General features: G+C 45.3%; 1 protein-coding gene across 2 annotated transcripts in view; it reads right to left on the bottom strand.

Annotated features, from left to right (window-relative positions):
- Window positions 1–20,156, bottom strand: part of MOB4 (MOB family member 4, phocein) — a 198,040-nt gene that overhangs the window by 52,740 nt on the left and 125,144 nt on the right. For both annotated transcript variants that reach the window (XR_012724753.1, XM_075317824.1), the window contains exon 6: window positions 18,312–18,391. Coding sequence is in view for 1 of the 2 variants with exons in the window: in XM_075317824.1 (XP_075173939.1) it covers window positions 18,312–18,391 (80 nt within the window). In the remaining variant the exon portion in view is untranslated. The remainder of the gene's footprint in view (window positions 1–18,311; window positions 18,392–20,156) is intronic.

The raw sequence follows: 20,156 nt of genomic DNA, 5'->3' as shown, positions 1-20,156 counted from the left end.
GCGTATCTCAGAAAGGAAACCGGCTTTTGTCAGTAACTAAGGATAATTATCTGTCCCAACTTGTGCCGGGCCCAACTAGAGGGGCAGCCCTTCTCGACTTAATTTTAAGCAACAGGCCAGATAGAATAACAGACGTACGAGTGGATGGGACCTAGGGAATAGTGACCACAATATAATACAATTCCACTTGTCCTTCAGTAAGGTGCCTTGGAGGGGGGTTACAAAAACGCTGAATTTCATGAAAGCAAAGTTTGATCAGCTTAGAGAAGACCTTCGCCAAATTGATTGGGACAATGTCCTCAAAAATGGGAGCACAGAAAATAAGTGGGAAATTTTTAAATCGGTATTAAACACCCACTGCGAGCGAGCCATACCATACGGAAATAAAAGGGCTAGGAACAGGAGAAAACCAATGTGGCTAAATAAGGATGTAAAAGGGGCAATGAATAATAAGAAAAAGGCATTTAAAAAGCTAAAACAAGAAGGCAGCAAAGAAGCATTAAAAATATATAGAGAAAAAAATAAAATGTGTAAAAAACAAATACATTTAGCAAAAGTAGAAACTGAGAGACTCATTGCTAAGGAAAGCAAAACGAATCCCAAAATATTCTTTAATTATATAAACAGAAAAAAGATTAAAATTGATGGTGTTGGCCTTTTAAAGAACAATGAGGGTAAAATCATAGAAAGCGATGTGGGAAAGCAAATGTTTTAAATACTTTTTTCTCAACTGTGTTCACACAGGAAAAGCATATGCCACGGGAAATGCAGAGTGATCATGTAAACGCTTCGTTAAGTATAACCTGCCTAACCCAGGAAGAAGTGCAGAACCGACTTAGTAACATTAAAATTGACAAATCACCAGGCCCTGATGGCATTCACCCTCGGGTATTAAGGGAGTTAAGTAATGTGATAGACAGGCCTCTATTCCTTAATTTAAAGACTCTATAGAAACTGGGTCTGTTCCACTGGATTGGCGGCTAGCAAATGTGGTACCAATATTCAAAAAAGGGTGTAAAAGGGAACCGGGAAACTATAGGCCGGTAAGCTTAACATCTGTTGTGGGTAAAATGTTTGAAGGGTTTTTAAGGGATACTATTATGGAATGTCTCAATGTTAATAATTGTTTAACTCCATATCAACATGGATTTATGAAGGATCGCTCCTGTCAAACTAACCTGATCAGCTTCTATGAGGATGTAAGCTCTCACATGGACCGAGGAGAATCATTGGATGTCATTTATCTCGACTTCGGTAAAGCATTTGACACTGTCCCACATAAAAGACTGCTAAGTAAAATGAGAAAGCTTGGGCTCGGGGAAAATGTGTGTAGATGGGTAGGTAGCTGGCTTAGTGGTAGAAAACAAAGAGTGGTTATTAATGGCGCATACTCAGATTGGGCCAGGGTTACTTGTGGGGTGCCAGAGGGGTCTGTATTGGGCCCCCTACTATTTAATATATTTATTAATGATCTGGTGGATGGTTTACAGAGTAAAATATCAGTATTTGCAGATGATACAAAACTAATGTAAGGTAGTTAACACAAAGGAGGACAGTTTGCAACTACAGATGGATTTGAGTAAATTAGAGAATTGGGCTGAAAAATGGCAAATGAGGTTTAACACAGATAAGTGTAAGCTTATGCACATGGGAAGGAGAAACAGATGCTACGATTACTTACTAAATGAGAAAACTGCTGGGGAAATCAGACATGGAAAAAGACTTAGGCATATTAGTCAATAAGAATCTAAATTGGAGTGCCCAGTGTCAGGCAGCAGCCACCAAAGCAAATAGGGTGATGGGATGCATTAGAAGAGGTCTGAGGGCACGAGATGAAAAAATCATTCTCCCTCTGTACAAATCACTCGTCAGACCACACTTGGAGTATTGTGTGCAATTTTGGGCGCCGGTGCTCAAGAAAGACATTACTGAACTTGAAAGGGTTCAGAGGCGGGCTACTAAAATAATAAATGGAGTGGGTGCATTACAATACACGGAAAGGTTATCAAAATTAGGTCTATTTACTCTAGAAAAGAGAAGACTTAGGGGAGACCTAATAAATATGTACAAATATATCAGAGGGCCATATAGAGATCTCTCCCATGATCTGTTTGTACCAAGGACTATGACAAGAACAAGGGGGCATTCTCTTCGACTGGAGGAAAGAAAATTCCTACATCAGCATAGAAGAGGGTTCTTCACGGTAAGAGCAGTGAGGCTCTGGAACTCTCTTCCTGAGGAAGTGGTGATGGCCAACTCACTGAATGAATTTAAGAGAGGAATGGATGCTTTTCTTGATAGCAAAAGTATAGAAGGTTATAAATAGCATAATCTTACAGGTAGATAGAAGAGCGACCTAGATTATTAGAGGAATGGGTGGGCTGCAACACCAAGACTGGTTATTAAACTTGGGGTTATTTAGTTTGGAAAAACAAAGGCTTAGGGGGGATCTAATCACAATGTATAAACATATGAGGGGACAGTACAGAGACCTTTCCAAAGATCTCTTTACACCTAGGCCTGCGACTGGAACACGGGAGCATCCGCTACGTCTTGAGGAAAGAAGGCTTAATCATAATCACAGACAAGGATTCTTTACTGTACGAGCAGTGAGACTATGGAACTCTCTGCTGCATGGTGTTGTAATGAGTGATTCACTACTAACATTTAAGCAGAGCCTGGACGCCTTTCTTGAAAAATATAATATTACCAGTTATGTATATTAGATTTTATGACAGGGTGTTGATCCAGGGAACAAGTCTGATTGCCGTATGTGGAGTCAGGAAGGAATTTTTTTCCCCATTGGAGCTTGACACATTGGGTTATTTTTGCCTTCCTCTGGATCAACATGTTAGGCTACGGGTTGAACTAGATGGATTTAGAGTCTCCCTTCAACCTTAAAACTATGAAACCCGCAGCCTCAAAAGCAGAGCGGGCGAGGTGCTCCACCTGTCTGTCGGGTCCTTGATGGAGGAACCATCGGGTAAAGACAGGAGCGTCTTTGTGGTAAGGCGGGAGACCGGGGGATCGACCGAGGGCGGATCGGCCCAGCCCTTAGGGGCAGGTGAGGCAAAAGGGTACCGGGACTCCATGAGTTTTCGGTTACCGAAGCGCCTGTCAGGCTTCTCCCTTTGCTTTGTGAGGATATCCTGAAACGCTGGGTGATCAGCGAAAACCTTTTGGGGTTTCCTTGCCCTCTTAAAGGAGACTGCAGTGGGAGTGGATGGGGGATCCTCCACATGCAGAGTTTGGATGATTGCTGCTATAAGGGAGTCTATTGCAGTTTGATCATCTGGGGAGGCTGAAACCAAGGAATCCTCTTGGTATAAACAGCATTCTCCCTCCTCCAGCTCTTCAGAAGCCGTGAAGCGTGTGGGAGAGCCTGCCCTGTGTGCTCCCGAGGGAGAGCCCGCTGGAGACACCCGGCCGTGTGCTCTTTTCCTGATCCCTGCAACCAGTGAAGCATGTGCCCGGATTACCTCAGAAGGATCCTCCATAGGGGTATCCTCAGGCTGCGTTCCGTCCAGGGACCCAGAAGAGTGTGGAGGACGACATTGCATAGCCAGCACCAGGTTCTGTGACAGTTTTTTCATGGATTGGGACAGAAACTGTGCCCATTCCGGTGGGCTGGGAGCCCTAGGCTCTGGGTTGACGGTTGCGGCGGTGGTGGCAGGGGGGTCTTGGGGGGCTATAGGAGCACAGGACTCACAGAGAGAAGAGGTGCGTTTACGTGGTAGCTCAGTGTGGCAGGAAGTGCAGGCTGAATAATAGACTATGTGGGCTTTAGCACTCTTAGTGCCCTTAGAATTCTGCATGTTCCTAATAGGAGTATGCCAGGAGGGGGAGCAATGGTCAGCAGAGCTACAAGTGAAGCAAGCACCTCACCAGAATCAGCCGATGGCCCTGTCCTCAGGAAGGAGTAAGCTCTATGGAGATCTTTGCACGCTTTCCTCGAGGGGGCGGGGCTTAGCGCTAAAAGAGTGCGAAGAAGAAGTCAGTGTGCCCCCCCCCCCCGCTGTGGGCAGTAAAAAACAGCGGGAAGAGAGCTTCTGATAGTTTTCCTCCCTCTCCCTCCAGTCAGCACACAGCTTGTCACTGGTGGTTATCAGATGGCTTTTCTGCTAGAGCAAATAAACAGAGCAAATAAACAGCGTGAGTCCCTGAGCTCTGTGCCCTCCCCCTGCCACCGGGAAATTATCTGTGCAGGACTTTCTGCAAACAGGAGTGTCTTCCCCCCTCCTCCAGCCAGCAAGCTAGAGAAAAGTTAACACTGTGTGTTCAGGATCCTTGGGGCTCTCCTCCTTGCACTCAGCAAGGGACTTTCTCATAATAAATACTGTAAATTCAAGCTTCTGACAATTTTTAGTCCTGGGAGCCTTCCCTGCACCGTCTTTTCTCCTTTGTCTGGGAAACCAGTCAGGGGGGATCTCACCTTAAACACTGCTTCCGTCCAGGCAGTGAAAATAGAGTCAGCTTGCTGTGTCCGGTCACACCGGTGCCATATTCAACTCAGAGCCTGCAAAGAGGGGCTGAGGAATTGGTGTCATATTCAACTCAGAGCCTGCAAAGAGGGGCTGAGGAATTGGGCTATAGGGGCACAGGCCTCTACCCTGGGCTTTGGAAAATCGGTGTCTGTGGAACCCGTCGTCCAGCCCAGGATCCAGCGTCGCAGGAGGGGGTACGTGGAGGTGACACTCCACGTTCCCGCCCGTTGATGGTAGTGGGAGATCGGTCCCAAAAGGAAACCGTCGACCTCAAAAAATAACAAACCTTGAAAGGAAGTGCCTCCTACAGACACGAAGCTAAAACTGAGGTTGCCTGGCCCGGCCAGGGGGTGTATACTGCAGAGGAGGAGCTATGCTTTTGCATCTACTTAGTGTCCTCCTATGGATAGGCAGCATAACACCCATGGTCCTGTGTCCCCCAATGAGGCATCAGAGAAATATGTTTTTTATTGTATGTCATTTTTTTGATATTAGGCTAGGTTCACATTTCCGTTGTTTTGCATCAGTCACATGCGTTGCTTGACGCTTGTGACCGATACGTTGTACAACGGGTGACAAGAATTGAAATTCATTGTCACAAGAAAGCTGATTCCATTGTAAAACGAGTGATCGTTCACAATAGCCGGCCGCCGGCTTCTGTGAGCGATCAGCTGATCTCCCAGCGGCCGGCTTCTGTGAACGATCAGCTGATCGCTCTCATAAGCTGGCCGCCGGCTTCTGTGAGCGATCAGCTGATCTCCCAGCGGCCGGCTTCTGTGAACGATCAGCTGATCGCTCTCATAAGCTGGCCGCCGGCTTCTGTGAGCGATCAGCTGATCTCCCAGCGGCCGGCTTCTGTGAACGATCAGCTGATCGCTCTCATAAGCTGGCCGCCGGCGTCTGTGAGCGATCAGCTGATCTCCCAGCGGCCGGCTTCTGTGAACGATCAGCTGATCGCTCTCATAAGCTGGCCGCCGGCGTCTGTGAGCGATCAGCTGATCTCCCAGCGGCCGGCTTCTGTGAACGATCAGCTGATCGCTCTCATAAGCTGGCCGCCGGCTTCTGTGAGCGATCAGCTGATCTCCCAGCGGCCGGCTTCTGTGAACGATCAGCTGATCGCTCTCATAAGCTGGCCGCCGGCGTCTGTGAGCGATCAGCTGATCTCCCAGCGGCCGGCTTCTGTGAACGATCAGCTGATCGCTCTCATAAGCTGGCCGCCGGCGTCTGTGAGCGATCAGCTGATCTCCCAGCGGCCGGCTTCTGTGAGCGATCAGCTGATCTCCCAGCGGCCGGCTTCTGTGAACGATCAGCTGATCGCTCTCATAAGCTGGCCGCCGGCTTCTGTGAGCGATCAGCTGATCTCCTGGCCGCCGGCTTTTGAGAGCGATCAGCTGATCGCTCACAGAAGCCAGCATCCGGGCTATCAGTTGATCTCCAGGGTGCCGGCTTTTGAGAGTGACTGATCGCTCTCAAAAGCCGGCGGCTGGGAGATCAGCTGATCGCTCACAGAAGGCGGCTGCCGAGCGATCAGCAGATCATTCGGCCGCCGAGAGAGAGCATGAGCAGCGAAATCAAAAGGATTCCGCTGCTCAAACAACGTTACAAGCTGCGTTCCTGCCGCCCGATGGTCAGTCGTTCCACGACTGATAAGTCAGGCGGCGGATGCAACGCAAGGGCATCAGTCACAATCCGCCGCTCATACAAGTCTATGGGAAGCAACGGAATCCGCCAAACGGATTGCATTGTTTATCAGAGCGGCGGATTGAGACTAATCATAAAAAACGGAGATGTGAACCTAGCCTTAGCTGTGTAGTGTCAGTTGGCATCAACTCCTGGTGTTCGTAATGAAGAGATGTCTATCAGATGGTCCCATTACTAAGCCAGTAATCCAAAGAAAATAAAAATGAGACAAAAACATTATTGAAATAAATTAACACTCTCCCAAACTTTCCCTTGTTTAGCATTTTATTAAAAACAAAAAAAAAAAACCATGCAGCTCTGCCATAGTCCAATAAATCCATTGTAGTCCAAAAAAGAATATCTAAAACAACCCCGCAAAAATACAAAACACAAATGAAACAGGACACTTAGGCTATGTGCCCACGCTGCGGATTTACCGCGGATTTTGCCGCGGATTTGCCGCGGATTTACCGAAAATCTGCAGCAGCGGCACTTCCAAGCCATTTCAATGGCATTTTGGAAATGCTGTGTCCATGCTGCGGATTTTTCCGCTGCGGATTTGCCGCGGATTTTGATGCGGAAAAATCTGCAGCATGTCAATTATTTGTTGCGGATTTTGGTGCGGATTTGGGTATAGAATGGGGAAAAAAAAAAAAATCCGCATCAAAATCCGCGGTAAATCCGCGGGTGCGGATTTGCCGCGGAAAGTCGCGGATTTTCATGCAGAAAAATCCGCAGGTACATTCTACCGTGGACACACAGCCTTATTCTCTTTCACTTCACTCAAAAGGAAAAAGAAAAAACCTCAGCTGGTCCAACGTAGTCCTGCGATTTGAACAAAGTCTACGGAGCATCGCTCTGACACTCCATAGACTTTTGCTTATAGGCAATTCTGGGTCACACACACCTCTGATGAGAGGTAATATCAGTTTCATTACTACTATTCAGGGTCACCAGGTTACTACACGCTGTGAGACACCTGGCACCTCTGATAAGCAGTAAGGTTAATGATGTGATCGCTCTTTAGAGTCGCCTAGCCAGGCACAGAACAACATGATGTGACAACCCTGAACAGCGGTAAGGTTATTAACGTCACAAGGTCTTGTGCAGCGCAGCGTGATCTGGAATTGCCTGTAAGCAAAGTCTATGGAGTGTTACGATGATCCATAGACTGAGACTTAAAAGTCCAGCGTTTCCGAGGAACAACATTAAACCAGCTGGGAATTTTTTTTTCTTCTTCTTTTGAATAAAGTGGTCAATGAAGGTAAGAAGATTGTTTCATTTCTATGTTTGTATTTTTTTTTCTTTGAGATATCCTTTTTTGGACTACGGTGGATTTCCTGGACTACGGCAGAGCTGCATGGGTTTATATTTATTTTTTTCCCATAAAATGGTAACCGAGGGAACAATTTGGAGAGTGTTAATTGAAATAAATGATTTTTTTTTTCTTTTTTTTCCCCAATGACTGGATTATTAGTGGGAGCGTGACGAATGCCTCTACATTAGTAACACTAGGGTTTGATGCCAGCTGACACTACACAGCTTTTTCTCAATTATTTATTTGACGAATAGCTGTAAAATCAATCTACTAGCCAGCCATCATCTCTACCATCTATGCACATCTTTAAACACATAAAAATGTTTACTTTCTTGAATGCATGGAATTCTGGTCTGTCACACCGAAGGCACACTGAAATTACATGGATGTCATCAGTGTGCTGTACGTGTTTTTCATGGATCCATAGACTTCTACTGGCACGTCATCAGTGCTGACGCTAAAAAATGGACATGTCTCCGTATAGTTCACAGGGACACACTGCGTCTGGAAAGCATGGAAGAAGTGTAAAAATCAACACAGATTATAGTCAGAAAATGACTTCAGTGAGTGTGAAAACAGACACCACACCTACTGAAAACACTAATGTGTGAAGGGGGCCTAACAAAGCGATCAATTTTCATGGTTTACTCAGCCTCATGAGCAAGGCTCCTCTGTCCAAAAGAAGAAAAAAAAAAACTATTTAGGGTATGTGCCCATGATCAAGACCCTGGACACAGAGGGTACTGACCTGCGGGACCTCGAGTCTCCTCTGCAGGAGACCGCAGCTGTTTGTACCCACGATCAGGGTTCAGTGCGCTGCGGTCTCTCACTTGTGTTCTCCCTATGAAGACGCATTCGAATCCGCAGCAAACAATTAACATGCTGCGGTCTGGAAAGCCGCACCACGGGTCAGTGTTTGCTACGGAAAAAACAAGCACAGTGGGCACGGGATTTCTAGAAATCCCATCTTCTTTGCTTGTACTGTACAACACAGCGTTTTGGATACAGCTGAAGCATGCTGCGTCCAAAACGCTGTAAATACTGATCATGGGCACGCACCCTAAATGTCAGAAGAAGTGGGCACAGTCTTATTTTGCTCTAGGACTCCTCTCTCGTTGTGGTGACATGAGGTGATGTGGGAGAAAAAAAAAAAAAAACCCCACAAACATCCCAGTAAGCACTGTTAAGTTTGTCTGAAATAGTAACTACATAGGTTCAGTCCTGCAAATTGAATGTGATCTAGTACAGCTATGAGATGCGTCATGTGTTTCTGTGGTATTTCCAAAAATGATTATAAATCAGGAGTCAGAGTTGTTGGTTTAAATAGGCGGTATTAAACTTTGCACACAGCTTGCTAGACAAGTGCATATGATACTATTGTTTGTTTCTGTAATACAAGAAATGCATTCTGGTCATCAGTGTAGAACATGATTGGTTCCCTTTAACCCCTTCACGACCGCGGGCAGTAAAGTTACGTCCTATTTTAACGTGACTTAACGACCAGGGACGTAACTTTACTGCCTAAAGTTCATTTGATTGCTGTGGCCCTAGCAACGGCTTTCAAATTATGTCCCCTGCTGTTTCTTACAGCAAGGGACCTTTGCTTGACCCCAGGGGGGGTGGCATCGCCACCCCCCATACACGATCGATGCGATTGGCTGTTCAAATCTGAACCGCCAACCACATCGTTCGCACCGATTTCGGCAAAAATAATGCCTGAATTAGTGCAATACTGTGAGATCCGGCTATTAGATGCTGTAGCAGCTGCAGCATATCATAGCTGGACCTCAAACATGTCGCCCCCAGCCCCTGCAGCACTGATTGTGCGTCATAGCACGATCGCTCCAATCGCTCCAATCAGTGTGCAGTGGGGCAGTCTGATCTGCAGGTGGCCACCCTCCCCAGGCCTGTGCCGGTCTGGGAAGCCCCCCCCCCCCCAACATGTCTGCAGCGTGCAATGGCTGGTACTTGTGGTACCACACCACCGCTGCTGCTGCTGATGTCACTGCTCCAGCTCCTGCTCTACGTGAGTATTTCGCTCCCATTGCAGCCCGTGCGCGCTCCCGCGATGGCCACTGCACGCTCCCGTGATGGCCCCTGCCTGTGCCCCCCGCGATCTGCCCCCCCCCCACGCCCCGATCTGACTGCCTCCTCTGTGATCTCTATTCTGCTTCCTTCCTTCTGCCTTTGCTTCTCAGCTATCCTCCTCTGCTCTCCCCCCTCTGCTCTCCCCTTGACGTCCACTTACCTGCCTTCACCGGGTCGTCCGAGGTCTTCACTGGCCCGACCACATCTGCCTCCATCGCTGGGTCCTTCTCCCTGGGTCTTCTGCTGATCTATCCAACGTCCTGCCTGCTGCTCCTGTACAGCTGTCTATCTCGCTTGCCTTCTGTTCCTCCTGCAGTTCTTCTGGTAAGTGATCTCCTGCTAATCCTCTGGATACTGTGAGTATAACTTTTTTTTTTTTTTTCCTGTATCCCCTATTTTTACACCTAATCCGTCCGTGCGTCCTGCCGAGCGCTGATAAGGGATGCACATAACGTATCTGCATCCGTAGTCATTCTTCGGCGGGACTTTTTTTTTTCCCGTATCCCCGACGCTTTTTGTATCGTATCCAACCGTGCGTCCTGCCGAGCGCTGATCAGGGATGCAGATAACGGATCTGCATCCGTGGTCAATTTTTGGCGTGACTTTTTTTTCCCGTATCCCCGGCGCTTTTTGTATCGCATCCATGCGTCCCGCCGAACGCTGATCAGGGATGCACATAACGGATCTGCATCCGTGGTCAATTTTTGGTGTGACTTTTCTGTATCCGCAACGCTTTTTGTATCGCATCAGTTCGTCCCGCCGAGCATTGATCAGGGGATACACATAACGGATCTGCATCGGTGGTCAATTTTTGGTGTGACTTTTTTTTCCCGTATCCCCGGCGCTTTTTGTATCGCATCCATGCGTCCCGCCGAACGCTGATCAGGGATGCACATAACGGATCTGCATCCGTGGTCAATTTTTGGTGTGACTTTTCTGTATCCGCAACGCTTTTTGTATCGCATCAGTTCGTCCCGCCGAGCATTGATCAGGGGATACACATAACGGATCTGCATCGGTGGTCAATTTTTGGTGTGACTTTTTTTTTTTTTTTTCCATATCCCCGACACTTTTTAGATCTCATCCGAACGTGCGCCCTGCAGTGGCCGATCAGTGCACCGCATCTGTGCGTTTGAAAAGTCAAATGGCGTTCCTTCTCTTCTGAGCCCCGCCATGCGCCCAAACAATTTATTTCCACCACATATGAGGTATCTGCGTACTCAGGAAAAATTGCACAATACGTTTTATGGTACATTTTTTCCTGATACCCTTGTGAAAAAAAAGCTACGTGGTTCAAGTAACAGTTTTGTGGTGAAAAAAAAAATAAAAATTGTATTCATGGCTCAACATTATCAACTTCTGTGGAGCCCCTTGGGGATCGCTAAACATCTAGATAAATTCCTTGAGGTGTCTAGTTTCCAAAATGGGGTCACTTGTGTGGGAGTTCCATTGTTTAGGCACCTCAGGGGGTCTCCAAATGCAACATTACGTCAGCTAATGATACCAACCAATTTTGCTGTCAAATGGTGCTCCTTCTCTTCTGAGCCCCGCCATGCGCCCAAACAATTACTTTCCACCACATATGAGGTATCGTCGTACTCAAGAAAAAATGCACTATAAATTTCATGGTGCATTTTTTCCTGATACCCTTGTGAAAAAAAACCTACCTAGTTGAAGCAACAGTTTTGTGGTAAAAAAAAAATTTGTTTCTTTTCACGGCTCAACGTTATAAACTTCTGTGAAGCCCCCAGGGGTTCAAAGTGCTCACCAAACATCTCGAAAAATTATTTGAGGGCTCTAGTTTTCAAAATGAGGTCACTTTTGGGGGAGCTCCATTGTTTAGGTACCTCAGGGGATCTTCAAACCTGACATGGCGTCCGCTAATGAGTGCAGCTAATTTTGCACTCAAAAATTCAAATGGCGCTCCTTGCCTTCCGAGCCCTGCCGTGTGCTCAAACATTTGATTTTCACCAGTATCTGCGTACTCAGGAGAAAATGCAGAATAAATTGTATTGTGCACTTTCTCTTTTCTCCCTTGTGAAAATGAAAATTTTATGGCTAAAGTAACATTTTTGTGTTAAAAAGTAAAATTTTAATTTTTTCCTTCCACATTGCTTTGGTTGCTGTGAAGCACCTAAAGGGTTAACCCTTTAGTGAAGGAGCTAATTTTCACCTTAATGACCAGACCAAATTTTGCAATTCTGACCAGTGTCACTTCATGAGGTTATAACTCTAGAACGCTTCAACGGATCCCGGTGATTCTGAGATTGTTTTTTCGTCACATATTGGACTTCATGTTAGTACCAAATTTAGGACAATATTTTTTGTGTTTATTTATGAAAAAAATTGAATATTGGCAAAAATTTTGAAAATTTAGCAATTTTCAACTTTTGAATTTTTATACCGTTAAACCAGAGATTTCTGTGACACAAAATAGTTAATAAATAACATTTCCCACATGTCTACTTTACATCAGCACAATTTTGGAAACAAAATTTTTTTTTGTTAGGAAGTTAGAGGGGTTCAAAGTTTATCAGCGATTTCTCATTTTTACATCAAAATTTACAAAACCAGTTTTTTAGGGACCACATCACATTTGAAGTGACTTCAATAGGCCTAGATGACAGAAAATACTCAAAAGTGACACCATTCTAAAAACTGCACCCCCCAAAGTACTCAAAACCACATTCAAGAAGTTTATTAACCCTTCAGGTGCTTCACATGAACAAAAGCAATGTGGAATGAAAAAAAGCAAAAATTAAATTTTACCTAAAAATGTTGCTCTAACCCAAATTTATTCACTTTTAGAAGAAATAACACAACAAAATGGACCCCAAAACTTGTTCCCCACTTTCTTATGAGCGCGCCGATACCCCACATGTGGTCAGAAACCTCTGTTTGGACAAATGGGAGGGCTCGGAACAGAAGGAGCAATATTTGAATTTTGGAAAGCAAATTTGGCTGAAATAGTATGCGGGCACCATGTTGCATTTACAGGTCCGCTAAGGTACCTAAACAGAAGAAATCCCTCACAAGTGACACCATTTTGGAAACTAGACCCCTCAAGGCTTCTATCTAGGGGTATAGTGAGCATTTTAGATCCACAGGTACTTCACAGATTTTGTTAACGTTACGTTGTCATATTGAAAATTTTAATAATTTTCTCAAAAATGTTGCTTTAGCATCAATTTTCTCACTTTTTCAAGAGGTAATTCCAAAAATTTGACCTCAAGGTTTGTTAACCACTTTTTTATGAGCGCGGTGGTACCTCACATGTGGTCTGAAACCTTTGTTTGGACAAATGGGAGGGCTTGGAACGAAAGGAGCAATATTTGAATTTTAGAAAGGAAATTTGCCTGAAAAAGATTGCGGGCACCATATCGTATTTGGAGGTCCCCTAAGGTACCTAAACAGCAGAAACCCCGCACAAGTGACCCCATTTTGGAAACTAGGCCCGTCAAGGAATTTATCTAGATGTTTGGTGAGTACCCTGAACCCTCAGGTGCTTCACAGAATTTTATAACGTTGAGCCATGAAAAAAAAAAAAATAAAATTTTACCACAAAATTGTTATTTCAACCAGGTAGCTTTTTTTTTTACAAGAGTAAAAGGAAAAAATTCAGCATAACATTTATTGTGCAATTTCTCCTGAGTTTGGCGATACCTTATATGTGGTGGAAATCAACTGTTTGGGCGCATGGCAGGGCTCGGAAGGGAAGGAGTGCCATTTGACTGCAAAATTGGCTGGAATCAATAGCGGACGCCAGGTTGCATTTGGAGAGCCCCTGAGGTGCCTAAACAGTGGCGGTCCCCCACAAGTGACTTCATTCTGGAAACAAGACACCTCAAGGCTTTTATCTAGGTGTATAGTGAGCAGTTTGAATCCACGAGTACTTCACAGAATTTGATAAGCTTAGGTTGCCATATTGAAAATTTTCATTTTTTTCACAAAACTGTTGCTTTAGCATCAAATTTCTCACTTTTTCAAGAGACAACAAACCGTGGACCCCACAGGTTGTTATCCAATGTCTTATGAGCACAGGGATACCCCACATGTGGCCAAAAACCTCTGTTTGGATAAATGGGAGGGCTTGGAATGGAGGGAGCACCATTTGAATTCTGGAAAAGTTGAAATAAATTGCGGGCACCATGTCACATTTGCAGGGCCCCTTGGGTACCTATACAGCAGAAACCCCCCACAAGTGACTCCATTTTGGAAACTGGATTTTATTCAGGAGTATAGTAAGCATTTTGAATCTACAGGTACTTCACAAAAATGTTGCTGTAGCAACAAATGTCTCACTTTTAGGCTATGTGGCCATGATCCAGCGACACGGCATCTAGTACACAGTGTCAGCCTTCCTGCAGAGATGTGAGTGTTGTCCACGGGAGAACGCAGCTGCCCATGCCCACGATTTGGGTTCAGGCTGCTGTGGAGCTCTATGCTACCTGCAGAGAACACTCATCTCCGCAGCATAAATTGACATGCTGAGGCTCGGGAAGCTGGGCCACAGGTCGGTTTATGCTGCGGAGAAAAGAAGCACATTGGGCATGAGATTTCTAAAAATCCTTCCACTGTGCTTCTACTGCACAACGCAGCGCTATGGACGCAGGGAAAACACTCTGCGCCCAAAACGCTGCAAACCCTGATTGTGGGCACACAGCCTAAAATGCTACAATGGATGAATGGATAGATGTCAAACATATATAACGTCCCACCCCCTGCATATTCTAAGCTGGCGCCCTTTAGTGCCTTTCATGTGGCACTAAAGGGTGCCTAGCCTTGTATTTAGCCCCCCAAAAAATTAATAATTAAAATAAACGACGTGGGGTCCCCCCTATTTTTGATAGCCAGCTAGGGTAAAGCAGACAGCTGTAGGCTGCAAACCACAGCTGACAGCTTCACCTTGTCTGGTGATCAATTTGGAGGGCTCCCCAGGCGTTTTTTTTAAAAAAAAAAAAAACGTGGGGTCCCCCCCAAATTAGATCACCAGCCAAGGTGAAGCGGACAGCTGGGGTCTGGTATTCTCAGGGTGGGAAGAGCCATGGTTATTGGACTCTTCCCAGCCTAAAAATAGCAGGCCGCAGCCGCCCCAGAAGTGGCGCATCCATTAGATGCGCCAATCCTGGCGCTTCGCCCCAGCTCATCCCGCGCCCTGGTGCGGTGGCAGACGGGGTAATATATGGGGTTGATACCAGCTGTAATGTCACCTGGCATCAAGCCCTGGGGTTAGTGATGTCACGGCATCTGAACAGATACCCGACATCACTAACCCAGTCAGTAATAGAAAAAAAAAAAGACAAAAAAAAATTTATTTGAAAAAAACACTCCCCGAAACATTCCTCTTTTACCAATTTATTGAAAATAAAGAAATTCCGGTCGCTGTAATCCATTTTGGAGGTCCCACGCCGACTCTGGATCTTCTAGAATATGGGGGGCACGTTCAGGGAACGTATCCCCCATTTTCTGGAAGAGCAAGCTCTCCATGAGCAGTGTGGGTGCAGTAATCTGAGAATACTGCACTCACACTGCCCCGGTCCAACCTAGGGCAGAGTGACCTGCAGTAACCTCATTCCAGAATATGAGGGGCACGCTCACAGAATGTACCCCCCATTTTCTGGAACAGCAGTCTCTCCATGTGAGGAGTGTGACTGCAGATTACCGCACTCACCCTCCCCCGGTCCACAGTGGAGTAGCTTGTGCAGTTGCGACGTCAGCAGGATCCCTGCTTGCAGGGATCCAGCTGACAGCCGCTGTCTGCGCATGCGCCGCCAGCTTTGAAGAAGGAGGCGGCGATCGCGGGCCCGGAGCACCAGCAGCCAGGTAACGTATAACTGGGGGCTGGGGGGGGTGACGGGGGGGGTGACGGGGGGTGACCTAGTGGGACCTGGGGACACCTTTCTGCCGCATGTGACGTGTCACATGCGGCAGAAAGAGCAGAATGAAGGCGGCCGCGCGCTGTGCGCCGCCATCTTCCACGCTCCGGAGGGGGGAGGGGGGTGGTGGCTCTGGAGAACCGGAGGGGGCTCCGGTGACCAGAGGGCTCCGGTGGACCGGAGGAGGGGTCAGGGGGAGGACATTTCCCTCCGATCTGAAATGTTTGATCATTTCAGATCGGAGGGAAATGACTGCAGAGCCGGCGCCGGCGGCAGTTTTCTGTGCGCTTCGGCGCCATTTTGGATGTCCGGTGGGGGTAGGGGGACTCTCCGGTACCGGGGGCTTTGGGGGCACTAGGGGGTTAGATTTCTTTCTCATCTGACATGTTTGATCATGTCAGATGAAAAAGAAATCAGTTTTACCGGCCATTTTTTTTTTTTTCATGTGTTCGTCGGTATACAGTGTATACCGCCGATCACATGATCGGGGTCCAAAAAAAACACCCCGATTCATAATCTGGGGGGTCTCAGCTACCCCCGGTAGCTGAAACCCCCGAGATTTTCGGTCGCTGGGGGGCGCTACAGGGTTTTTTCGGGCCGCCGCTTTAAAGCGGCGGAACAGAATAAGTACCCTGTTTTGCCGCCGCTTTAAGTCGTACGGCCGTCGTTATGAGGTTAATAAACTTCTTGGATGTGGTTTTGAGCAGTGTCAGGGGTGCAGTTTTTATAGGGTCACTTTTGGGTATTTTCCATCACTTCGGCCTCTCAATGTAACTTCAAATGTGATGTGGTCCCTAAAAAAAATTCTTTTGTAAATTTTGTTGGAAAAATTAGAAATTGCTGATGAGCTTTGACCCCTTCTAACTTCCTAACGAAAAAAAAAAATTGTTTCGAAAATTCGGCTGATGTAAAGTAGACATGTGGGAAATTTTATTTAGTAACTATTTTGTGTGACATATCTCTCAGATTTATGGGCATAAATTTTCAAAGTTTGAAAATTGCGAAATTTGCAAAATTTTTGCAAAATTTCCTAAATTTTCACAAATAAACGCAAAAAATATCGGCCTAAATGTACCACCGACATGAAGTACAATATGTCATGAAAAAATCTCAGAATCGCCAGGATCCGTTGAAGCGTTCCAGAGTTATAACCTATCAAAGTGACACTGGTCAGAATTGCAAAAAATGGCCCGGTCATTAGGGTGTTTTAGTGGCCGGGGGTGAAGGGGTTAAGGAGAACAAAACTATCAGGATTTTCCCATATAACCTAAAGTCAGTGCTATACTGGCACTACCAGGCTGACTCTATATGTACCTTTAGTGGTGAGCTCAGATGTTTAGGTTTTGAAATTCAAGAAAGTAAAGTTTATAAAATCGGCAGCTGCTTGAGTGAAAGATGCTGATGATAAGATAATATCTGAGGGGGGTATTCATAGTTATCTGCTCCCTGTTTGAATTAGCATAAGTATTAAAGTATTATACAAATCGATGTACCTTTTCACTTCAAGGACCTGTGGTGAGGTCATACCCATGTGACCAGAAGGGGCAGGGACTCAAAGCTGATATCAGGAAGCAACATTTTCCTATTGGCTGAGGCCCCGCCTGATAGTGCTAGTATATAGCACTAGCTTTAGGCTATATATAAAAATCCTGGTGATTGTTTCCCTTTAAGTACAAATTAAATGCCTGGACCAGCAGAGGGTCTCGTGGCTTGGACGGACAGCCTCACAGGCATGTGAGAGGCTATTCATGATTTTTAAAAAGAGATCTCGTCACCAGATTTTTCCCCATATAAACTATGACCACCACCAGTAAGCCCTTATATACAGCATCCTAGAATACGGTATATATGTCCCCAATCCGTTCTGCACAACGTAAAAAATAGCTTTTAGTATATTCACCTATGGGGTGGTCCGGTCTTATGGACATGGCTACTCTTGATCCGATGCCTACTCGTGTCTCGCTTCATATGGATGACGCATCTTACATCATCCAGTGCCCTTTATGACGCTCCAAGAGCATAGCAAAGTACTTTAATGCGCAAGCACGAGGAAAGGCCAAAGAGTGCCCGCGCATACGCACTACAACATTTTGCTCTGCTCTCAGTAGGGTATAGAGAAGTGCACCTGCACAGGAGCACGATGGAGGACATTGAATGATGTGCGATCCAAACAAGGCAGGAAGAGAGGAGGCCCTTGATCAAGGCCAGCGATATACGTTATGCAGAGCAGATTGGAGACATATATATAGTACTAGAAGGTGGCCCGATTCTACGCATCGGGTATTCTAGAATTTACGTATTGTGTATGCTGTATTTAAGGGCTGAATAGTGGTGGACGCACTTTAGATGGGAAAAACCTGGTGACAGGTTCCCTTTAAAGCTAATCTAAGCAACAAAAGGAAGACAAAGACTCAATTGGGTATATTAGTAAGGGTGTGTGTGGATTTTGTGGAAGAGCCATCCCCATGGCTAATTATGCTGCCTAAAAGGCACAGCGCCATTTACAGTCCTAGACTTATAACACACCACAAGAGGCTCTGCTGCTTTCTTAACAAACAAGGCAGAACGGGCTGATAATGTGTTCACAAGCATTCAGGTAATTAGGTGGACGTGTAAACTGTCATACTTGGAACACCAGGTGATAACATTTTAAGTAAATGTAAAGTAATACTTTTTTAATGTATGTTTTTTTAACAGCAGGAATAAAAACTGCAATAAGTACAGTACAATGATTATATTTCTTCATTTACTTATTTTATGCTCAATTTTATGTTTATTATGTATCTGCAGGAAGATTCGATAACATGACCTGCATTATCATAGTAATCCTCTGCATGCAGATTACGTAAAATATGTACATCTTACCTGCTAGGAAAATATTTATTGCTATTCAAAAGACATGCAGCACCATCCAGAGTGTGTCTTGTGTAATCTATAGCTGGGCACTAGATAAAACAAGAGGAACCATCAAATTTGTAAAAAAAAGAAAAGGGTACTTGGTATACCTTATTTAACACGAAAAAGTAAAATATCGATATTCATATATAATTACAGTCATGAGAAAAGTGGTACTCTGAATTCTATGATACATATATCATGACAAAAAAAAAACCCCAAAACAACATGGGCTGATTCAGCAAAGCCTTTTAAACCAATAAAAACTGTAGTACCATTACTTTAAAAGTTGACACCTTTTTTTGTTTTTTTTTTTGTTTTTTTACAAAAAAGAAAAAAAAAAGTTGCGTAAACATTTAGTGACTTGGCATTTATGTATAATCTTTGTTTATTAAGAAATATGCAATACAATAGACAAGAAAGAAAGCATGGATTCGAACATCACATACAAATTTGACCAACAGATCAATTCCTTAGTGGTATAGAAATTAATCATGTAGACTATATTTTTCTTGAAAGTAACAAGAGGCAAAAACAGAAGGAAGGGAAGAAGGGAAGAGAACAAGCATATCTCATGCCCTGTAAAATACCAATGTTGTCCCCCCCCCCTTATCAACATGTGTTTGACTCCACTCCCTCTGTTTACTTGGGATAAGGTATTATTTCAATACCAAAATGAGAGGGAATCTACGGAACCACCTAACTCAAACTCGAACATTAGGCACAAAGAATGCAACTTAAAGCCAGGGAACAGGATGGTAGAAAAAGGAGAAAAGAGCTAGTAGTGAAGATAGAAGCAACATAGAGAAGGGAGGATGATGGAGGGGGAAGGTGGGAAAGTCCGAGGGGAAGGGATGTCCATGTTCCCCTAGGTGCGGTTGTTGGAACAACTAGGCCCGGCAAGTATTCCCCATCTATTCAATGACCAAACAGTTCTCTATACGCATTTGTCCCTTTTGAAGAGGATCCATGGTTGCCAAATCTTTAAGAATCTTTCGCTGTCCTCTGTCGCCTCCGCGGAAAGCTCCTCCATATAACATATGGAGGAGAGTTCCTGCTGCCATTCTTGCATGGAAGGAGCCGTTGTCTTCCGCCAGTGTGTAGGCACCACCGAGCGGGCTGCCGAAAGACAGAATCTAAGCAAGTCTCCTTTTTGTGTCTTAATTGAGCCGGCCAACATGGACAGCAAAGAGATCTGTGGGGAGGGCGACACCCTCTCTCCAGAAATTTTGGTATATGTCCGAAACATCTCTAGCCAGAAGGGTTTAATCAGCGGACAGTCCCACCAGATATGTAGCATTGTCCCCGGAGACCTTCCACACCGCCAACACAGCTCAGACACAGAGGGGAAAATCCTATGCAGCTTCACTGGGTATAGGTACCATCTTGATAAAATTTTGTAATTCTTTTCTTTCGCATACCCTGCTGTGGCCAACTTATGGGTAAACAGATATGCTTTCTGTTTTTCTTCCTCAGAAAAGGTGGTGCCCAGGTCTATCTCCCATTGTGACATGAAATTTGGATCCATATCTGCCTCCGGGGCCGCCTGACTCAATAATTTGTAAATTAATGGTATTAAGTGAGATGGTGGAGATTTTTGCATGAACAACCCTTCAAATAGGGTCAGAGAAAGGTTGGGTAAATGTTTCCATTTTCTCAGTCTATTGCTTACAAATGAGTATAACTGTCTGTACTCTATCCATGATAATAAACGGGGGGAGGGGGGGGGGGCGGGGGGTGTCTAGACCCTGCAGATCTCCAAAGGACATAATGTCATGTCCTTTTAGTACATGGTGAATCCTAAAATCATCTTCC

This window comes from Anomaloglossus baeobatrachus, chromosome 7 (assembly GCF_048569485.1).
Source record: "Anomaloglossus baeobatrachus isolate aAnoBae1 chromosome 7, aAnoBae1.hap1, whole genome shotgun sequence".
Lineage (NCBI taxonomy): Eukaryota > Metazoa > Chordata > Amphibia > Anura > Aromobatidae > Anomaloglossus > Anomaloglossus baeobatrachus.
This window is presented reverse-complemented; position numbering and strand designations above follow the sequence as displayed.